Source organism: Narcine bancroftii, chromosome 11, assembly GCF_036971445.1.
Source record: "Narcine bancroftii isolate sNarBan1 chromosome 11, sNarBan1.hap1, whole genome shotgun sequence".
Lineage (NCBI taxonomy): Eukaryota > Metazoa > Chordata > Chondrichthyes > Torpediniformes > Narcinidae > Narcine > Narcine bancroftii.
This window is the reverse complement of record NC_091479.1, coordinates 74,274,813-74,293,947: the sequence shown is the minus strand read 5'-3', so window position 1 is coordinate 74,293,947 and position 19,135 is coordinate 74,274,813. Positions and strand designations below refer to the sequence as shown.

Genomic DNA, 19,135 nt, shown 5'->3' with positions numbered 1-19,135 from the left:
AAGAGAATGAACTGCTGGGCGTGATACACAAAAAGTGATCATGTTCTGGCATCTTAAAGATTAGCTGAGTTTTTCTTTTAAAAAAAATCATAAATGAGAGCCATTACTTGGAAGAAGCATGACAAACAATTTTTTTTTAAAATTAATTTAATTTTGCCGAAGGATTATCATGGACACTACCATTGATGGTGTTCAAATATCTACTTTTGAAATATGATGCTTTGTGAAAGTGCAGCATTATCAATCTGCTACACTAGTTTATTAGAGGGATTTGTTCTGTTCCTAGAATCTTGTTGCAGTCATTTTAAAGCAAGCCTTCTCCAAACCACTTGGTATTTTAAATATGGGTACATGTTTATTGTACATACTTGCCATTAACTATACATTCAGGACTCCTGTTTTCAAGGAATACAATTTAACATCTGAATGACAATTTCCAGTGTGCTACCAACATTGAAATGTCACTTTGGATTTCAAATATTGGACTCTACATTCTTATTATATTTATGTTATTTTATTCTCTTTCACCAAGACAGCTTCAAAATTAAATAATGAACTCATCTTTGTTTGTATGTGAAATAATTTCAGGTAGGCAGAATGGAACATTTGGATAGAGATCATTCAAGGTAAGGGAATAAAATTAGAAATCGTCAAAATTAGTTTTTTTTTCCAATTTCAATGTGAATCTACTACAGAATCAAGAAAACTGCAGCTATTAACGAGCAAACAACGAGGTACCGGAAAAATGCAAGCACTCATGGGTAGAAATGGTCAGCCTTGGATGGTGCCTGATCCACTAAGTTCCTTCAACAATGTTTGCTCATGAATCTGTACCAACTACAAATTGTAGTTGACTCAAGAAGATTTATTCTCAAAATGTGTTTGATCTTGTTCCAATGAAGTGCTTTGAACAATGAGTTGGGATGAGGAAGGTATTTACTGATGATAGTTAGGGGTAATAAACGAGTATGAAAGAATAACACACTGGTGTGTTTGGTGTGAATGTTTATTTTAATTTCTAGCTCTCCACCACAGCGGGCAGTCCACCACAGGAGGCGTTTGGATCTCAGTCTTGGTTGCAGTGTCAACAAACCGTGGAGTCATCTTAACCTGCATTATTTTTGAGCTAATTTAGCATCCAAGGGCCCAATGTTCATCGGTGTAAAAGCTCGATCTTGACCCCCCTGTCGTTGTGTACAAATTCACACTAAAACAGGGCAGATCTTTCCGAGGTGTGCACATAGCAGTGGATTCCTAAATCTGAAAATCACAGCAGCAGGTCAAGCCAAGCATGCAAAAAAGGATCATCCTCTCAGAACTGATGGATCCGTCTGTCCCCCAGTAAAAACACAGAAATGCTGGCTTTCTCGCAGGAGGTGAAGCTGATGCACCGGTGTTTCGGGCCAGTGCCCTTCCCAGCGTCTGCACCCACACCTCGACTTCCTCCTTGAAGTTGCAAAGCGCAGACCAATCGGGGAGACTCGATTTGCGGACTCAGCCAATCAGGATCGTGTCCACAATTGCGACCAGTCACGGCGTTGCTCGGCAACTGCACCACGTCCGTGCACCGGGAGCGGGAGGACGGGTCGCCGGGTCGGGGAAGTGGTGAGGTCGCCTTCGGGGAGCCCATGGGAAGGAGGGTGGGAATGACAGCGAGGACGTGGGAGATGGGGGTCCATGGAGGTGGTGGTGGAACAGGGGCTGGGTGATAACGTGGAGGGAGGGAGAGGAGAGGAGGTAACAGAGAGGGTATGGGGAAAGGGAGTAAGACGTGACAATGGATCGGTGTCTTGGAAAGGGGACGGGGTCCTGGGGCTGGAGGGAAAGCGAGGTTTTTGGAAACGTGGTTAATTCGACCCTGAAATAGTGTGTGATGTCTCATTCCACCCCTTTGGATAAAGACTTTATGGGCCATCGCATCGGTGGCGTGTTATTGAATAGGAAGCACTCAACCTATTTAAAACTTGTTGCAAATTGGCCTGTGAAACTTGATGAGAAGCAGAACCCCCTTTGCAACTCTGCTCTCCCATCGGATCGTGCTCAAAGATACATTCCGTGTCGTGTGAAGGTGGATAGTGTTTGAAGTGTGAATGAGACCGGCAGGTTTCAAGAGTCTTGAATTTGATAGAAAGCAATCGCCTGTACTTGTAGGTCACCATTCTACCAAGTGGAGATGATTCCGAAGAGGATGGTCGGATCCACCCCGGACCTGGGGTCGCTCTGTTTGGAGTCTCGTGGAATGCCACTGACTGCAAGACCCCAGAAAACGCCCCGGAGGGGCTCAGGACGTGATTTTATCAGCCTCAGGTAAATCGGGACACTAAAAATGAAATGTTCACACATTCCAATTTACTGGAATATTTTTATTGCCAAATACGAACCAGGCATAAACTTCTCAGTCAGGATTGGCATATTTTGCAAAAATTGGACCTTTAGAACTGCATAATCCAAACCAACGTAAATCTGGACCGTTTGTACACGTCTGAAACGTCGGGTTCTTCAAGTATTTCTATGTTTTTACTACAATCACAGCGGCTGCAGACTTGAGTGTTTCATGTCCCTGTGAAGATACTTCTTAAACATTAGTCCAGTGTCTGCTTTCCTCGCTTCTTCTGGCAGCTTAAAACCCCACCCCCCGCACTATGCAACATTTTATGCTGGAAATAAATATTTGAATGTCCATTTTATTATTGGCTCTCATAACTTTAAATATACATATATAAATACTTCCATCAGGTTTCCCCTCAGTCTCTGACGTGCCTGAGCAAACAGTCCAAGCTTATCCAAAGTCTCATCCCCTCTGTTCCAAATAACATCCTAGTAAAATTCTTCTGTCTTTTCTCCCATTTGCTGAACCAACTGTTGGATGAATTTGTGAAAGGGAGCAATTTTTACTTGGCATTTAATGGCAGGCAGGTGTTTTGGTCATGTGTCCTTGATGAATGGGACTGGCAGTAATTTCTCAAGGGTCTTTCAGGCCTACAAAAGTATGTCTTTGATTTCTTTGGAACCATCTGGATCTGAGTTGGGAGCGATAGCTCCTTTTAATTATGATTTCTATTGTTGGATTTTACCACCTGTGAAAAAAAGCAACAAAAATGTAAAATATAATTTTGTCAGCAATGCAGATAGGGAACATAATTTTATATAACTGTTTTGTTCATGAGCAGAAAAAAGTGGTGACTTTGCAAATGTACAGTGCATGTTTATGACATTTTATCCTCAATATAGATTACCTGGCAAGGTAACTGGAAAAAAAACTGGAAAAGAAATCTGAAATAAAAGATACTGAAAGTATCCAGCAGGTCTGACAGTATCCCTCGAGTGAGAAACAGAGTTTCAAATCCATGGGATTTTATCAGAACTGAGAAAACGTGAAAATCGGTTTCATAGCAGAGGGCAAGGGTGGGTTGAGAAAGAGTAAAAAACATATGTGATGAGATGGTGAATTCACAGGGAATAAATTACATGTGGTAATGACACCCGAGGAGGGTGCTAGGGGCTGATCAATCATTTACAACCTGTGTGCAATTGAGATACAAATAAAGAAATGAGTGAAAATGGGGAAGATTAAGAAAAATACAATGAAACCAAGGTGCAAAATGCTGTGTGTGTTGGAAATTACAGTATATGTGGAGGGAGAAACAGTTAATAGGCCTTTCGGCAGGCCAAACACTCTCTGCCTAAATATTTATCTCTTTGAATATGCCGTGGGCAGCTCCAAGGCGCCAATTCCATCCCTTCTTGGGGAAGGATAATCGGTGGAGTGCTGCGCTCTGCCATCTGACCTGAATGTACAGCCACTGCAAGCCCAAGACCCACCTCCCCACTCACACCTCTCCTTCCAAGGCAGGGTCGGTGGGCGGGAGCCGTTGAGGCAGCGGGGGCCATCAGAGCAGCAGGAGCCACCAGCGGGGGTTGTCAGGGCTGCGGGAGCTGTCAGTGGGGGCCGTTGAGACACCAGGAGCTGGTGGTAAGCCGTCGGGGGCAGCTGGTGCAGGCTGAGACAACCACATCAGGCCATTTCAACATTCGGGGCTGCTCTCTGCAGCTCAAAATGCGGCGGAGCAATGGCTGTCTTCCCTACCCATAATCCCCCATGCAGCTAGAACTGTTCTGGGAACCACAGAGCGGTTCCAGCTTCATCGGGGAATTATGGGTAGCGAAGTAAGTCAGCCATTGCTCTGCCACATTTTTATGGCAGGTGATGCTGCGGCACCAGTCGCCTCGCCTCCACAGGCTCTGGAGGATGCTACAAAGCGCCTCTGAATATGAATGGGACGCTGGAGCAGCCTTTTAGGGCTGCTGTCTGAAAGGTAAGTTTTAAGTTTTAGATCCAAGAGGTGGAGGCCAGACATGAAACCTGCTAATGTTTCAGATTGGTGACCTTCTTGTGGAACTAGCCAGCTCAGATACAAACTGGAATGGGTGGTTGTCTGAATTGTTGAATTAAACATTAAGACCATTACCCTTTGCATTACCTGCTTTTTAAAAAAAACTTTTTTGCCCTGTATTTTCAGGGATTCAAATTTCAACAGTTCTTGAATACTATCTTTCTTCCCCTTCATTTAACTCTGACACCCACCTGTCAGTCCAGTTTTTATCCTTGCTGCATTTTAATTATCCCTTTTGATCTCCCCCTTTTGTTATTGAATGGTTGACACAGCAGAGGCCTCAGTTTCCTTCTATATCATTTGTATAAAGTATGCTGAACCCATTTCTTTTACTGTTTCTTAACCTTAGATTGTGAACTATTTGTCCATTTTCAGAATTCTTAATCCACTTGGACCTCTTCCCCTTGTTTTCTTTTTATGTTTCCCTCAATCTAATTGCTTGCTATACCACTCACTCTGAATCTGAAGGGCGGTGTGCTTGGAGAACTGAGAGGTCAATTGCCAGTCTCTGACATCTCATTCCTCCAATAACCCAACGATCGAACAAATAAGCACGGACTTAATTTCCTCAAGATCTTCATTGTTCCCAAAGACCATTTCCACCTTCTCTAATGTTGGCAAAGAAGACTGTCCTGATGGACTCGTGGTTTCTCTACAACAGAACTTGTTTCTTCCCGCCATGTCATTTTCTTCCAACATCTTCCCACTTGCCTCAGTGACTTAACCACACAACCCAACTCCCACATGCCCCACGCCCGCCCCTCTTGCCAATGATCAAAAACCTGCTTTTCTGTTAAAACTTGATTAAAAATTCATTTCTTAGGTTCATTGAGCTTAGACACAGGCCTGGGCTGCTCCATTACAAAAATCGCATGCATTCTTGCTCAGGGGGGCTAAAGAAAGAAAGGCAAAGAGACTCACGAAGAACTTTCGATGCTTACGATGTTGAACGGAGACTGACGATCACCAAAGGCGAATTCTGCAAAGTGATTGAAAGGTCTTTACTGCCTCTCAATCCGAAACAATTTCAGGATCTGCTTGCAAGGGTGATTTCATTAAATGCCTAAGGTCCAATGTGAAACAGCTGTCCAATTTTACTTCTCTTACAATCCTGGGCAGCAGGAAAGAGCTGTTTCTGAAATCGAATAAAGACATTGAGATTTCATAATATGGCACATTTAAAATCAATTCTGCTGTCATGGAAATTATTGAATCTGAGAATGTGATATTCATGATTTTTTTTTAAGTATACACTTGCTATTATTTGTCCAACAGAAGACCTATCAACTTTTAATATTTCATGAAATCTTGGATTCATTTTAACAAATTGAAGTTTATTGGGGATTGTGTGCAGCTCTATTGTAAATTCTAAGTTACTCTGAACCTCATTTGTAATTCTGAAGTATTATTAAGATCTTCTCGGAAATTGCTTACAGTAGTTGGAAACATTTTGCTGAATTGTGTCCACGTAGCTGTCTTTCCTCTTTAATGCCTGACCCTTGTGTCTCCAGCCAAGAGTTCAAGAACCTTCCCATAATTTGGGTTGTAGTATCTGGCAGAAAATGAGAAAATTACAGTGGATTGGCAGAAAGTGCTTTACCTCTCTAATTTCTGAGTTTCATTCTTTTTGTCTTTACCCATATTAGTCAGAGGTGCTGCTGCAACATTATCTTTTCCTTCTTATTTCATGACAGGGCTTCCTAAATAATTTGTCTCTCTCCTCTTCATGCTGATGTCATCCTCCTTTTTCCATGTCACCTCATCTCTATCCATTTCATGAGCTATTAAATTAATAATTGCTTCAAGAAATAAGACTTCAGCTTCTTTAATAGGACCTTCAAAATTTATCATCTCTATTAACCTAGATTAGCAAATACCAACCAAACTGCAAATTGAATTTTAAGTTGCTTAATCAGGGTCCTGGAACTTCCTATTGAATAGCATTGTAAGAATATTCTCATTGCTTGAACTATTTAGATACAAGAAGGTAGTTACAATTCACAGTTAGCACAACACTGTTACAGTGCCAACAACTGAAGTTTTAAGCTGGTGCTTTCTGTCAGGAGTTTATACGTTCTTCCCAAGTCTGCACAGCTCTCCTCAAAACCATTCAAAAGGGTGTGGGGGTTATAGGTCATTTGGGTGTAATTGGGTAGCATCGGGCTGTGGGTGGGGAAAAAAATAATGAGGAATGAGCACTCAATAGTCTTTTTGATAACAACGTGTGCATCAAAGAATAAATAATATTTGTGCATGTTTGTTTGCATTTCTCTGATCACACACAGCTTTGAAATGGAAGGAGTAGAATTGTATGTTTTAGGGAAAGGATGCAGTCAAAGTCCAGAACTCCTGCTGCTCTTTCTAGAAAGGAAATGGTTGCAGCCCGGTTTACATAGAATGTGGTTCGCTTATGATTTTGTGGATGCTTTTATTTGAAATTATTTGAATAGTACATGGTAAGTGTGGGTTAAAATTTCATTTGAGTTTGTTATGAGCCCAGAGGACCCCAAAACCCAGCAGTAATAGAAATTCACCAAGACAAATGGTTACTTAAACAAAAGTGGCTTTTAATTATCTTTTATCAAACATGAAAACGGGATCAAACTTTAACTTATTACTATTAACTTAACCTAATTTAACCTTCTTCTTATTCTAAGTACACATGTATGTAATGTGTGTGCAAGTTAAGACAAGTTCTTTAATTCACAATCCAATCTCACTTCTCTAAGTTCACCGGTTGTAGGCAATTCTTATGTTGTGCACAGAATTTAACATTTATGAATTTCAAGACTTTAGTGCTTGAAAGGTAAATGGTTACTGCTCAGGAAGGTTCTTGTTGGTTTTTAGAGAGAGATTTGTTGCTCAGTGGACACCCACAATTGATTCCTTTCTTCTTTCCGAAGAAACTTGCCCCTTGAGGGTTTTCCAGATGATAACCTCTTTCTTTCAGGTTACCACAGACTTCCTTTTTGTTTCCCTTATTTAAAGTGAAACATTATACAGCCAGCCATCTCCTCTTGTATGGACCACAAGGGCTTTGACCAGGCTGAACTAAGCACTCACAACCCGTCTTCCAAATGGGGTTTTTCCACAAGCTTGCCAGCTTGTCCTGTTCCAGTCCCAGCTGCTGCTGCTGAACTATGGACCTGTAGAACTGAATTCTCTCTCTCTCTCTCTCTCTCTGGCTCTGGACTTAATCTTCTGAGTTCATTGATTTGTTGATTTCCAAATCCATTACTCCATAGCATGTCCAATTAACACCTACTGATGAAATCCTTATAGGCATTCTTCAAAGTTTGTGCAAAGGCACTCGGAGCCTGGACTGTCTGGCTTGAGCAGAGCTCTGGCATTTTAAATGAGATCTGTCTTGAAGTGTTTGTATGTGACCTACAGTTTTTTTTTAATTGCCATGATTTATCTCCTTTTAAAACCTTTCTATATACAATATCTGTCACAAGTGGCACTCTGGAGAATGTAATGATGTTATTGGTGAAGAACAAAATGAGACAGCAACTCAACTGGAATAAAACTATTTCATTAGCAAGAAGGAAGAAGAATGGATGGTCACAAATGGGACAAGTCATCATTTGTGTCATATGATGGACAATCAATTTAGTTTTCTGCTGATTCAAAGGAATTTGTTGTCATGGTAATTTATCTGTTGCAAAGAGTTAAATACCCATATAGTTTTGCAGATTGTAGAACAAAAGTTGATTCTGAAATATTAATTACTTGGATCGTATAAACATGGAAAAATGAACTTCTGCTTCAGATGCTTTTAAAATTTGATACTTCAGCCAGTCCAAAAAAGTGAATGATTCACTCTGCCGTCACTGCATTTCTTTGAGGAACAATTGCAGTATTGCTCAATCTTCTGTTCTTTATCATAAGGTTTATTCCTATTTTAAAGATTCCGATCAATAGTGATGAAACGGTACCTTATATGGTATTTTTGGAGAAATTTTACTCATTGGATGCGTCCCAAGTAAGAAGGGCAAACAGTAGGTTTGCACTGAAATCTTAAAATAAAGATAAACTAGAAATTTGAAATAAAATTGGGCAAACACTGCAAAGAAGTAGCAAGTTGGCAAGTAAAAATTATCTGGCAACGTTTTGTGTTTGTACCTTTCATAAATCTGAGGAACAGTATGTATCCAAAACCTTTCTGTATACAGATGCTGATTTTGACCAGTATTTTCTGGTTGAGTTCAATATGTGGTTGCACCATCGACAAGGAAATAATAGTACATTTTTTTTTCCATTCAAGTTCTGAAAATCATGAAAGTTTCTTTATTGGTTTTGTATTTTGGGTAGTTAGATTTGTAGAGGTTGATAGTGGAGGGTTTAGGACAAGATTAATACCTTCACATTTAGAATTTATAATTTGGTGGTATCCTGGGTGAAAAACATTAGCCTTTATATATCTAGAGAAAGATCTCCAGGAAATATTGCATGTGTTTTACATGTGATAATGAAGCAGATTTTTCACAGAAGTTCTGTAAAATTTCTAATTTTTGCCTTGAGCACAATGGATTTGGGATATTGCTGTAAGCCACAAGTGGCATCTGAAAATTCACCTGTGTGTTGAATATCTTGTCGGTGATTGGTCCCATGAAGTATTTTGTTAAAAAACGTAATGTTTTATAGCATATTCTAGCCTTTGGGAATGAGAGCCCTGATTGTTTCCTCGCAAAAAAAACTGATGTCAATTGTGGTGCTTCAGCTCGCATAGTTGAGATAAAGCACATGATATCATCCCACTGAACATAAAACCATTCTATATTCAAGTTAATTTGTTAATTTGACCATCAAAATTGCATAGTTAGGTAGTGTTTTGTTACCTGCAAAGCCTGTATGGCAGAGCATTTACTTGGATTTTGGTATTATCAGTAAACAAATGCTCTAATAATGAAAAAAAAGATATTTTAGTAAAATTTTAAACAAAAATGTAACAGAATTTTGATTGATGGGTGCCGCATATTTAAATGAGAAAAGCAACGGTTGAGTAACTGATTCAGTTACTTTTGTGAATAGTACAGCAGTGAATTTCTTCCAGATGCATGATTTTTTTTTCTGGGATATTGTTACTGTACCTATTGCAAAAATTTGGCACACCGCTTTAGGACCAGCCCTCTCCCTATCTCATCTGTGGGTGATTACTGTAGATTAAAAGGTGATTTAGGAAGGCTGGAGTGTGGGCTGAGAAATGGCTGATGGAATTTAATACAGATAAGTGTAAGGTGTTACATTTTGGAAAGGCAAATCTAAATAGGTCATATGCATTAAATGGTAGGCTATTGAGATGTGCAGAGCAACAAAGGGATTTAGGAGTTATGGTAAATAGTACCCTCAAGGCTGATACTCAGGTAGATGGTGTGGTGAAGAAGGCATTTTGAATGTTGGCCTTCATAAATCGGAGTATTGAATTCAAGAGTAGGGAGGTTATGATGAAATTGTACAAGGCATTGGTGAGGCCAAATTTGGAGTATTGTGTACAGCTTTGGTCACCAAATTATAGGAAAGATATAAACAAAATTTTACTAAAATATCTTTTTTTTCATTATTAGAGCATTTGCTTACTGATAATACCAAAATCCAAGTAAATGCTCTGCCATACAGGCTTTGCAGGTAACAAAACACTACCTAACTATGCAATTTTGATGGTCATCTGTAGAGAAGGTTCACAAGAATGTTGACAGGATTTCAAGGTTTGAGTTACAGGGAAAGGTTGTGCAGACTAGGGCTTTTTTCTCTGGAGCGTAGAAGATTGAGGGGGGACTTGATAGAGGTGTTTAAGATTTTAAAAGGGACAGAGTAAATGTGGATAGGCTTTTTCAATTAAGAGTGGGGGAGATTCAAACTAGAGGGCATGGTTTAAGGTTGAAGGGGGAAAATTATAAGGGGAACATGAGGGGAAATTTCTTTACGCAAAGGGTGGTAGGGATGTGGAATGAGCTTCCGGCAGACGTAGTTGAGGCGGGATCATTGGTTACATTTAAGGAAAGGCTGGATAGTTACATGGATAGGAGAGGACTGGAGGGGTATGGACCGGGTGCTGGTCAGTGGGACTAGGAGGGTGGGGATTTGATACGGCATGGACTAGTAGGGCTGAACTGGCCTGTTCTGTGCTGTAAGTGGTTCCTAGTTTTGTGTGGATGAAGGTAGAAGCTCAAATGTTTTCTTTGGGCTCTGACAGATTTATATGTCTAGTAATTACAACCATTTCACCCATGAAAAGAAAAGTTTATTTTTTCAGTTATCTCTTAACTATCTAATATTACAGTAATCAAGCCAATAAATCAGACCCACTTGCCAGTTATGGGGTCATTGCAAAAGAAGTATGAATATGTGTATGCAATGAATTGGGTTAAATATGTATTAACAGTGTCACAACTTTTGAAGTGTCAACATTTAAGCTGTTTTATTTTTGTCCTTATCGCATTTGATGAGTAATTTCTATTTGGGATTTTTCAAGAAACGTGTGCAACCAAAGATATTTTGTGGTGATGCCAGCTCACCCACCATGCCCAATAAATAGTGCAGGTATCGATGAAAGTAAATAGCATGCATTTAAATGGATAAATTGAAGTATAGATTTTAAATAACTATCTGTATTCATTGCACAATAACATCTGTTTTTCTATTTTTCCTCTTTCCCCAGGAGCTGTTCCATCACCTCCAATTGCAATATGACATTAAGACAAATTGAGAATCACCTCAGAGAAAAGGTGAGAAATTCATCAAATTCTACAAACAAAAACCCAAAAATTGATTTGCATTTATTGTTGTGAAGTGGAAAAATGCACCTACCAAAAAAAAAACCTCGTGCTTACAAAATGCCTTTGACCAGCAATGTGCCCCAAGGCAAGTTGTGTTTTATCTTTGTCAGTGAATTATGACGAAAGATGAACAAAATCTATTTTAAAGCGGTGGATTTTGAAATGCATCCTAGAAGAGTAATTATTCCGAAGGTGGCCCAGTATTTTGCAAATTTGTAATCTGGGAGCAGGAACCTCCACCTACCAGGCAGAGGCGGCGGCGACCTCAGGGTCCCAGGTAGGAGAGGCTTTGGTGGCGACCAGTGGTGAGCGGCAGTGCCGAGGGTGGGGAGGTGCTTCCACTGACGACTTATATGCCGAAATGACGTCAATCTGTTTTTTTCGGTGAATTTAAGGTCTCCAAAGTGTATCTGCCATATAAGTCGACCCCCACTTTTTGAGTGATTTTTTTTTTTTTGTTTTGTTTATACGCCGAAATATATGGTACATACATGACATCACAAACAACCCTGAGATTCTTTTTCCTATGGGCAAAGCAAAATTACCACTTATTGGTAGTGCAGTAAGAATCATCGCTGATTTTACGAGCCATCTTTAAACAATGATCCTCAGTAAATAACATTGATGGGAGTGGGTGGGAGGGGGAGTTAAACAGAGACCCCAGTGATCCTCTCAGCAACTTTTATGGTCCTGTGGATTGACCTCTGATCAATACACTACAGCAATCGCACCACACTGTGATGCAGCCGGCCAGGATGTTCTCGCTATATCTCCTGTATAAGGTTGATAGAATGGTAGTCGGTGACTTTGCCCACCTCAGCCTTCTAAGGAAGTGCAGTTACTGTTGTGCCTTCCTGACAAGTGAGGAGATGTTGTGTGTCCAGGATTGTCACTTCTTGCATTGACTCTGAGGAACTTGATGCTCTCCACTCTCTCTACTACAGAGTATTGATGGGCAGTGGAGGTCGGTTGTCCCTGATCTTCCTGAAGTCCCCTTTGTCTTATCCACATTGTGACTCGGGTTACTATTCTCACATCTTTTCATAATATTTTCCACCTCTTCTCCATAGTGCGACTCATCGTTGTTGCTGATGAGACCAACTACTGTTATGTCATCTGGAAACTTGATGACACTGTTGGAGCTGGATCTGGTCTTGCAGTTGGGGTCAGTGGTGTGAACAGGAGTGGGCTGAGCACATAGCACTGAGGTGCGCCAGTGCTCAATGTGATGGTGCTCAACGTTGTGCTGTCGACCCAGACAGGCTTTGGTCTTTCTGTTAGGAAATCCAGAATCCTGCTGAGACCCAGCAAGGATGGGTTCTCCAGCAGCCTCTGGGATGTGACTGAATTAAACACTGAGTTGAAATCAATGAACAGCAGCCTGGCAAATGAGGCATCATTCTCCAGGTGGGTCAGGATGAAATGGAGGGGACAAGGCTATAGCATTGTCAGTGGTCCAGTGTCTCTAGGGGCTGCGCTTTGTTACGCTTCATCGCCAGGCGCTTGAAAATTTTTATAATCGTGGAGGTCAGTGCCACTGGGTGGTAATTGTTGAGGCCTGTTACTGTTGCCCTCTTTGATACCAGGATAATGGTGGCTGCCTTGAAACCCACAAGGATGGTGGACTGCTGCAGTGATGTGTTGAAGATGTCTGAGGACCTCTGTCAGTTGGTCTGCACAATCCTAGTACATGACGGGGGATGATGTCCAATCCCAATGCCTTGTGTGGGTTCACCTTGGATTGGATTCTCCTTCCCTCAGCTGCAGCTATGCAAGGGTCCTGTTTTTCAGGGAGAGACAGAGCTTTCTTTGGTACCAGCGTATTCTTCTTGTCAAACTGTGCATAGAAGATGTTCAGTCTGTCTGAAAGAGAGGCGTTGTTATTGGTGACTTGCAAGGTTGTCTTATGATCTGTTATTGTTTTGATACCTTGCCTCAGGCACCTCATGTCGCCCATGTCGCACACCTGTCTGCGGATTATCTGTGCGGACCCAAGCTTTGTCTTCTGGATTGCGTGGGAGAGTTCAGCCCTGGCTGACCTTAGTACCTTCTTGTCTTCTGTCCTGAAGACTGCATCCTGAGCTCTGAGATGTGCACAGACCTCTGCGTCCGACCATGGTTGCTGGTTAGCCCTGAATGTGTGGCATGTGACCTCTGTGAAATCCTCAATGCACTTGCTAATATTGCCAGTCAGTGAGCTGGTGTACTCATCGATGTTTACATAGCCATCATGGGTGGCAGGCGTCCTGAAACAGCTCCAGTCCCTGGTCTCGAACCCATTTGTCATCCAGCTATAGAAAAGAGATTAAGCTGGAAAGATTTTACTTGGTTTGGATGGAGTGAATTGGAAAGGTTGGGTCTTATTCTTTTGGAGCATAAGAAGATTGTTAACTTTATAAAATCACGAGTGGCATGGATGAGGTGAATATTGGCAATTATTTTTGTCCATGGTACGGGAGCCAAAAACTAAAGGGCACAGCTTTAAGATGAAAGGGGCAAGATTTTAAAGGGCTCCAAGGGGGATATTTTCATTCGTGGGAAAAAGTAACAAAATGCCATAGAGGTGGGTATGATTACAATGTTTAAAAGACTTTTCAACAGGTACATGGATAGGAAAGGTTTTGAGGGATATCCATCAAATGCAGACAAATGGGACTATTTCAAATCAGCAATTTGTTTGGCATGGTTAGGTTTGGCTGAATGCCCTGTTTCTACAGCATACACATCAATAGTCTATTAAGGCTAGTTTGTGATTTAAATGGGACTAGAATGTCTGCCATATTAATGAAGTGTGGTATTACAGATAAGTCAGCTTCATTTGGGATTCACAAAAAAGAGGATGGAACTATCACTGATTTGATTGTTGCAAACTGTTTAATTTTCTGTGTAATAATTTTGAAAACATCTAAACTACTTGTGTTTTCTTAGATCCTAAAGAATGTAAAAAATCTCATCAGAGCCTTTAAGTTATTTGATTATAACAAGGATGAATGCATTCAGTGCTATGAACTTCGAAAAGTCCTTGAGTGTTATTGTCTTAGAATGACAGATTCTCAGTTTGAAAGGTAAGTACAGACATTTCTGATTATCCAAAATGCTTGTGACTGGATGTTTTTCAGTGAATTGAATTTTTTGAATAACTGGGAATGCCTTTAAGCAAGCTCAGAGGCATCAGTAGAATATTTGTATCGACCGTCGCTGATCCCCGACACCTCCCCACCGCTGTCACTGATCCTGCCCGGGAGCCCAAGGTCCCCACTCCTGCCACTGTCACTGATCCCCAACATCTCCCCACTGCCGTCGCCACTCCTGCCCAGAAGGCCGCTCTCCTTAATGATGCCAGGACAGTGGAGAACCGAGTACAGTGGAGGGTAAAGAAGAAATGGACAATCCTATGTGTTACAGTGAAAAAATTGTTTCATCACCAGTAAATCCTTTTGAAAATATTGTGCTATTATTCACAGCAATAAAATGTATCTTTCAATATTGACTAAGCCAGGGCTTCCCAAACCTTTTGGCTCATGGAACCCTTTTGGGAGCACCTGGAAATCGCAGAACCCCAATCGTCAATTACAGTTTAAAAGACCTCGTATATACACAGGGTCGGCGTCATGGTGGGGTGGGAGGCATTTGCGGGCCATGCCCCCGCCCCCCCACCCACCTGCAGAGCACTAGCTTCTGGAGCTTTCAGATATATTACTGCTTGAAAAGACGCCAATCCGAGACCAAGTGTCCCCCTGCCCCAAACCGTATCGCCTCTTGATGTTCTGCCCCGAGTTCGACAACTGACCATTTCTCCCCACAGATGTTGTCTGACCTGTGACTTCCTCCACCAATTCTTTCTCTGCTCAAGATTCCAGCATCAGCAGGCTTTTTTGTGTTTCTCTGTTGTCCTTTCGGTTCCAGGGCAGGTCAAGACAGCATCCGCTTGACTCCTCGTCAAACCCAAATCCATGGATACAGGGCTCTTGTGGCTGCTTTTCCTCACCTAACATTCACTTTTTTTAATATTCCAAGTTAAGCGTCTGGCTCCTAGGGGAAGCCTCTCCCCTACCTCTGTGCAGCTGGAGCCCAGAGCAAGGACGTGACAACCTACCTGTACTGGTGGTCACTCCAGCACGGGCATCCCCGCTGTGCTCCTGTGCCGAGATGGCAAACCAGATTCAAGTGGTTCCGATTATGTGAGTCAGGCCAATGAATGGGTTCCTCCTCTACCTACCCTTTCAGCTGCTCCCTCATCTTGCAGAGGCATGTTTTAGTTCCAGCGGAACAGTCAATGAAAAATGGAGCACACCACACAAATGGGAGGAAAGAAACAGAGCTCAAGATCACACGTGGGGAGCAAGTGCTGTGGATTAGACAGGGAGGAGCTTCTGGACCTTAACCCCCATCAAGTCCTTCCACCTGCCAACATCACATTGGGCCTGCAGCATAGTGATTGGCTGTGCAGGCAGGGAGAAGAGATGTCACAATCTTTTCTCCCCCCCCCCCCCCCCCCCGCCACCCCACTACTCCCATCATTCCGCCTGCTAATTGATCCGGAACCCCGCCGCTGGACCCTCTGACAGACAGGTTGAGCTTGGGCGCTGATTGGAGCAGTGGGGTGGGTGGGTGGGTATTGAGGTCACACATGTCTTATCCTCTCCCTTTGAAGTCCAATTCTTTGAATTACTCATATGGCAGTATAATCACTAGTATCATTTTCTAATCAAACAATGTATTCCAAATTAAAACCGTACAGATCTTACCTATACATTCTTCCATGTTTAGAGATCCACAGAGATGCTTACCGTCCTTTCTTCTGTACAGTATTATACCAACTGTTGTGATTCCCTTGTTTGTCTTGCATTGCTATCTACTTCTGATTTATTTCCATTTGCCTCCTTTGTGACCACATGTCTAGCCCATTGAAATCTTCCTCTTATCTACAGCTTGTTCCCTTCATCTGCACTTCTTTCTGATGTGTTGAAACATAGAAAATAGGAGCAGGAGGGGGTCATTTAGCCTGTTGAGCCTCTCCATCATTCATGATCAACCACGATTGTATTGAATCATGACTTCAGTATCCCATTCCTACTTTCTCTCCAAACCCCTTGAACCCCTTTTTGAACTGGCCTCAGCAACTTTCTATGGGAGGGAGTTCCACAAGTTCACAACTCTAAAAGAGTTTCTCCTGATACAGAGTTCTGTGTTGTGTATTGACCTATGTGTTGTGTGGTTTTATGTTAAAAAGTGAGAGTTTGCCTTTGAGCCAAGGTGAAGGTGGACTGCTGAGAGTTGGAGATGGACTGAGCATGTGCAGAAAATGATCTAGAAATTTCTGGACTTGGAAGACAAACCACCACTGGGTGGTGCTGTGGAGTGAAGAAGGCCCAGGGCATGAGTCATGGTCTGGAGGACAGTTTCGAATGTTGGGATTTCAAAAAAGGATGAACATTCCGAAGGCAGCCAGAAGGATCCGAACCAAGCCATTGTTCCTCTTTGCAAGCAACACAAGAAGACAACTTCGAATTTTGTGCTCTCTCTCTCAAAGATCTTGTGGCTTCAATTTACCAAACAAACTAAATTTTGTTTATGATCTTTGCTTCAGTTGAGATCGAAGTTTTGTGAGTCTTGTGTGTTTTTGTGTTTGTTTTGTGTCTAAGTTTTTCTGTGGGCTGGTTGGAAATATAACTTAGACATTAATTACATATGTTACATTTAGGCTGGGGAATTTATTAGTTTTACACTGTGATGTAAATTTTCTTAGTAACCAGTGGGCATTGTTATAAAAGGGGGGGATTTTGAATTAAAGTTTGAAAGTGAATTTTTGTTAATTAAGTAATTGTTCATCTTTATCCCTGTGTGATGTGCCTTCTTTGTGGTTGCTGGTTTGATCTTGTAACACTCCTCATCTCAGTCTTAAATGGCTTGCCCTTATCCTTGGACTGTAACCCTTTGTTCTGGGCTTGCTCAACATTGGGAACAGGAGGGGATCTAGTCTTCTTGCAAATATTGATTTCTCTTGTTTCCCATCATCTCCAGCAAGATTTCCAGTATAGCACCTGCAAACTTTGAATTTTGTCTATCCTTTCTTATTTCCTTAGTTGAACATCTGGCAGTACCTTATTAGGTACAGATTAGGTTTGCATCAGGCAGTTGGGATGGCACAGTTAGCTTAGCAGTTAGCACAACACTATTACAGTGCCAGTGACCCGGGTTCGAATCCAGCGTTGCCCGTAAGGAGTTCTCTTTGTGTCTACATGTGTTTCCTCTGGGTGCTCAAGTTTCCTCCTACCTTTAAAAACATATGGGGGAATGTAGGTTAATAGGGGTTTTTGGGTGGCACGGGCTGATGGGCCAGAAGGGCCCTTTACCATGTTGTACATCTAAATTAAACGTCATTGGTTATTAACTGCTCTCTGCTAATGCATCAAGTGAACAGTGATAGTTTTTAAAAGCAACCTCCTTAAACATAGATGACTATGACATATTATTTTTTAATCAGCAGTGGGCTGATCTTATCCTGAATTCTCAGATTATAGGATTTGTGCTCAAGGCCCAGCCACCCTATAGGACATTGCCATAAACAACTGAACCAGGACTTTACAGGAGCTTAGCACCAGAGTGACATCAGCAGTGTAAGTCAGGGATGAGTGCAGGTAACCTATTGCCGGCAACATAGTTGGTATACTGCTTGCTTTATAGTCTATGTTTTTTTTAAATTTTTTTTATTTTTCACACCATAAACCACATTGACCAAGATACATACATTTTCCTTTTCAAATATATACAGTGTCATTTTCTCCCCTCCTCCCATCCCACCCTCCCTACCGCCCCCCCCATTCATTTAAAGTACAAAATCTAAGATACATTAAACCCGTCAAACAATGTTGTCACTCAATAAAAATAAACAAGAAATTCCACTGAGTCAATTCTTTTCATTTCCTTCTCCGTTCGTTATTCATGGGTTAATTGCAGGGTATAATTCCTCAACTTGAGTCTCGCCAACCCAAGAAACAGGAGCTGCGCTGTCATGCCAATTCAGATGCAGTTATTTTCACTGACATGGCTGTATATTTCCATTAGGCTTTGTTTTCGATACCATCTTTCGAGGACTGGAGCAGTGAATTACATGCATTTTCTGGAAAAGCTGGGCATCAACGTTGAATCCTTAAACAAACGCAGCACAGAAGGTGTTGCACAAGGTATAGCCTTGACTTATTGATCCTTCCACTTAAACTGTTTCCATCTATGTTTTTTGTAGACTTAGACAGGTATATTTTAATGAATAACTGCAAATCTTGGTAATTGTTGCCATCAGATATGTACAATATATTTGCCTCTCTTCAAACATTTCCAAAGTTGTATTATAACAGTGTGTGTGTAAACAGGGAGTCACTTTGCAGTTGCATTTACTCTCCAAGTTTCAGGATGTCAGCTTTTCCACTGGATCAGCACAATTCTAGAGACTAAATAATCATTTCCAGAACATGACTCACAAATAGTGCATCAAGCTCCTGCTCAATAGAACCATGGTCAGTCACCCTGTGGTATTGGAGAAATGCTATCTTGTCTTTACTGTGAGCATGGTATGGATGCTAAATAAAGGTGACTTGACAGAGGAAGGCTCCTTTTGTATTGAATTTGGGGGAAGCTAGTAGTTAAATGTGCGCATGGGCATTTTTTTTTCCACCACCACTTTAGACAGGGTTCTAGGTTTCAACCAATCTGGTGGGTAAAAAGTTGGCGCAAAAGTTTTGCTGCTCTATTTTTTTTAAAGCAAATGGCCATAATATTTACATAGTTGAAGGTTTGACCACAAGTGACCACACGTTTCCTCTTTCTGGTCATTATTGCTGGATTACCATTGTTTCATTAAATCTGAGAGATTTATTGTATGAATATTATGTGCTGGCTCTTCAGTTGCACTTATGGTAGACAAATTACAAAAGTTTCTATTTCAACTAAAATCACTTCTCT

At 41.4% G+C, this 19,135-nt stretch overlaps 1 protein-coding gene across 4 annotated transcripts in view; it reads left to right on the top strand.

Annotated features, from left to right (window-relative positions):
* The first annotated feature begins 1,568 nt into the window (after positions 1 to 1,568).
* efcab6 (EF-hand calcium binding domain 6) overlaps positions 1,569 to 19,135 on the top strand; it is a 100,276-nt gene continuing 82,709 nt past the window's right edge. For all 4 annotated transcript variants that reach the window (XR_011346579.1, XR_011346578.1, XM_069903406.1 and 1 more), the window contains exons 1-5: positions 1,569 to 1,605; positions 2,152 to 2,307; positions 11,056 to 11,122; positions 14,102 to 14,238; positions 18,242 to 18,360. Coding sequence is in view for 2 of the 4 variants with exons in the window: in XM_069903406.1 (XP_069759507.1) it covers positions 2,174 to 2,307; positions 11,056 to 11,122; positions 14,102 to 14,238; positions 18,242 to 18,360 (457 nt within the window). In the remaining 2 variants the exon portion in view is untranslated. The remainder of the gene's footprint in view (positions 1,606 to 2,151; positions 2,308 to 11,055; positions 11,123 to 14,101; positions 14,239 to 18,241; positions 18,361 to 19,135) is intronic.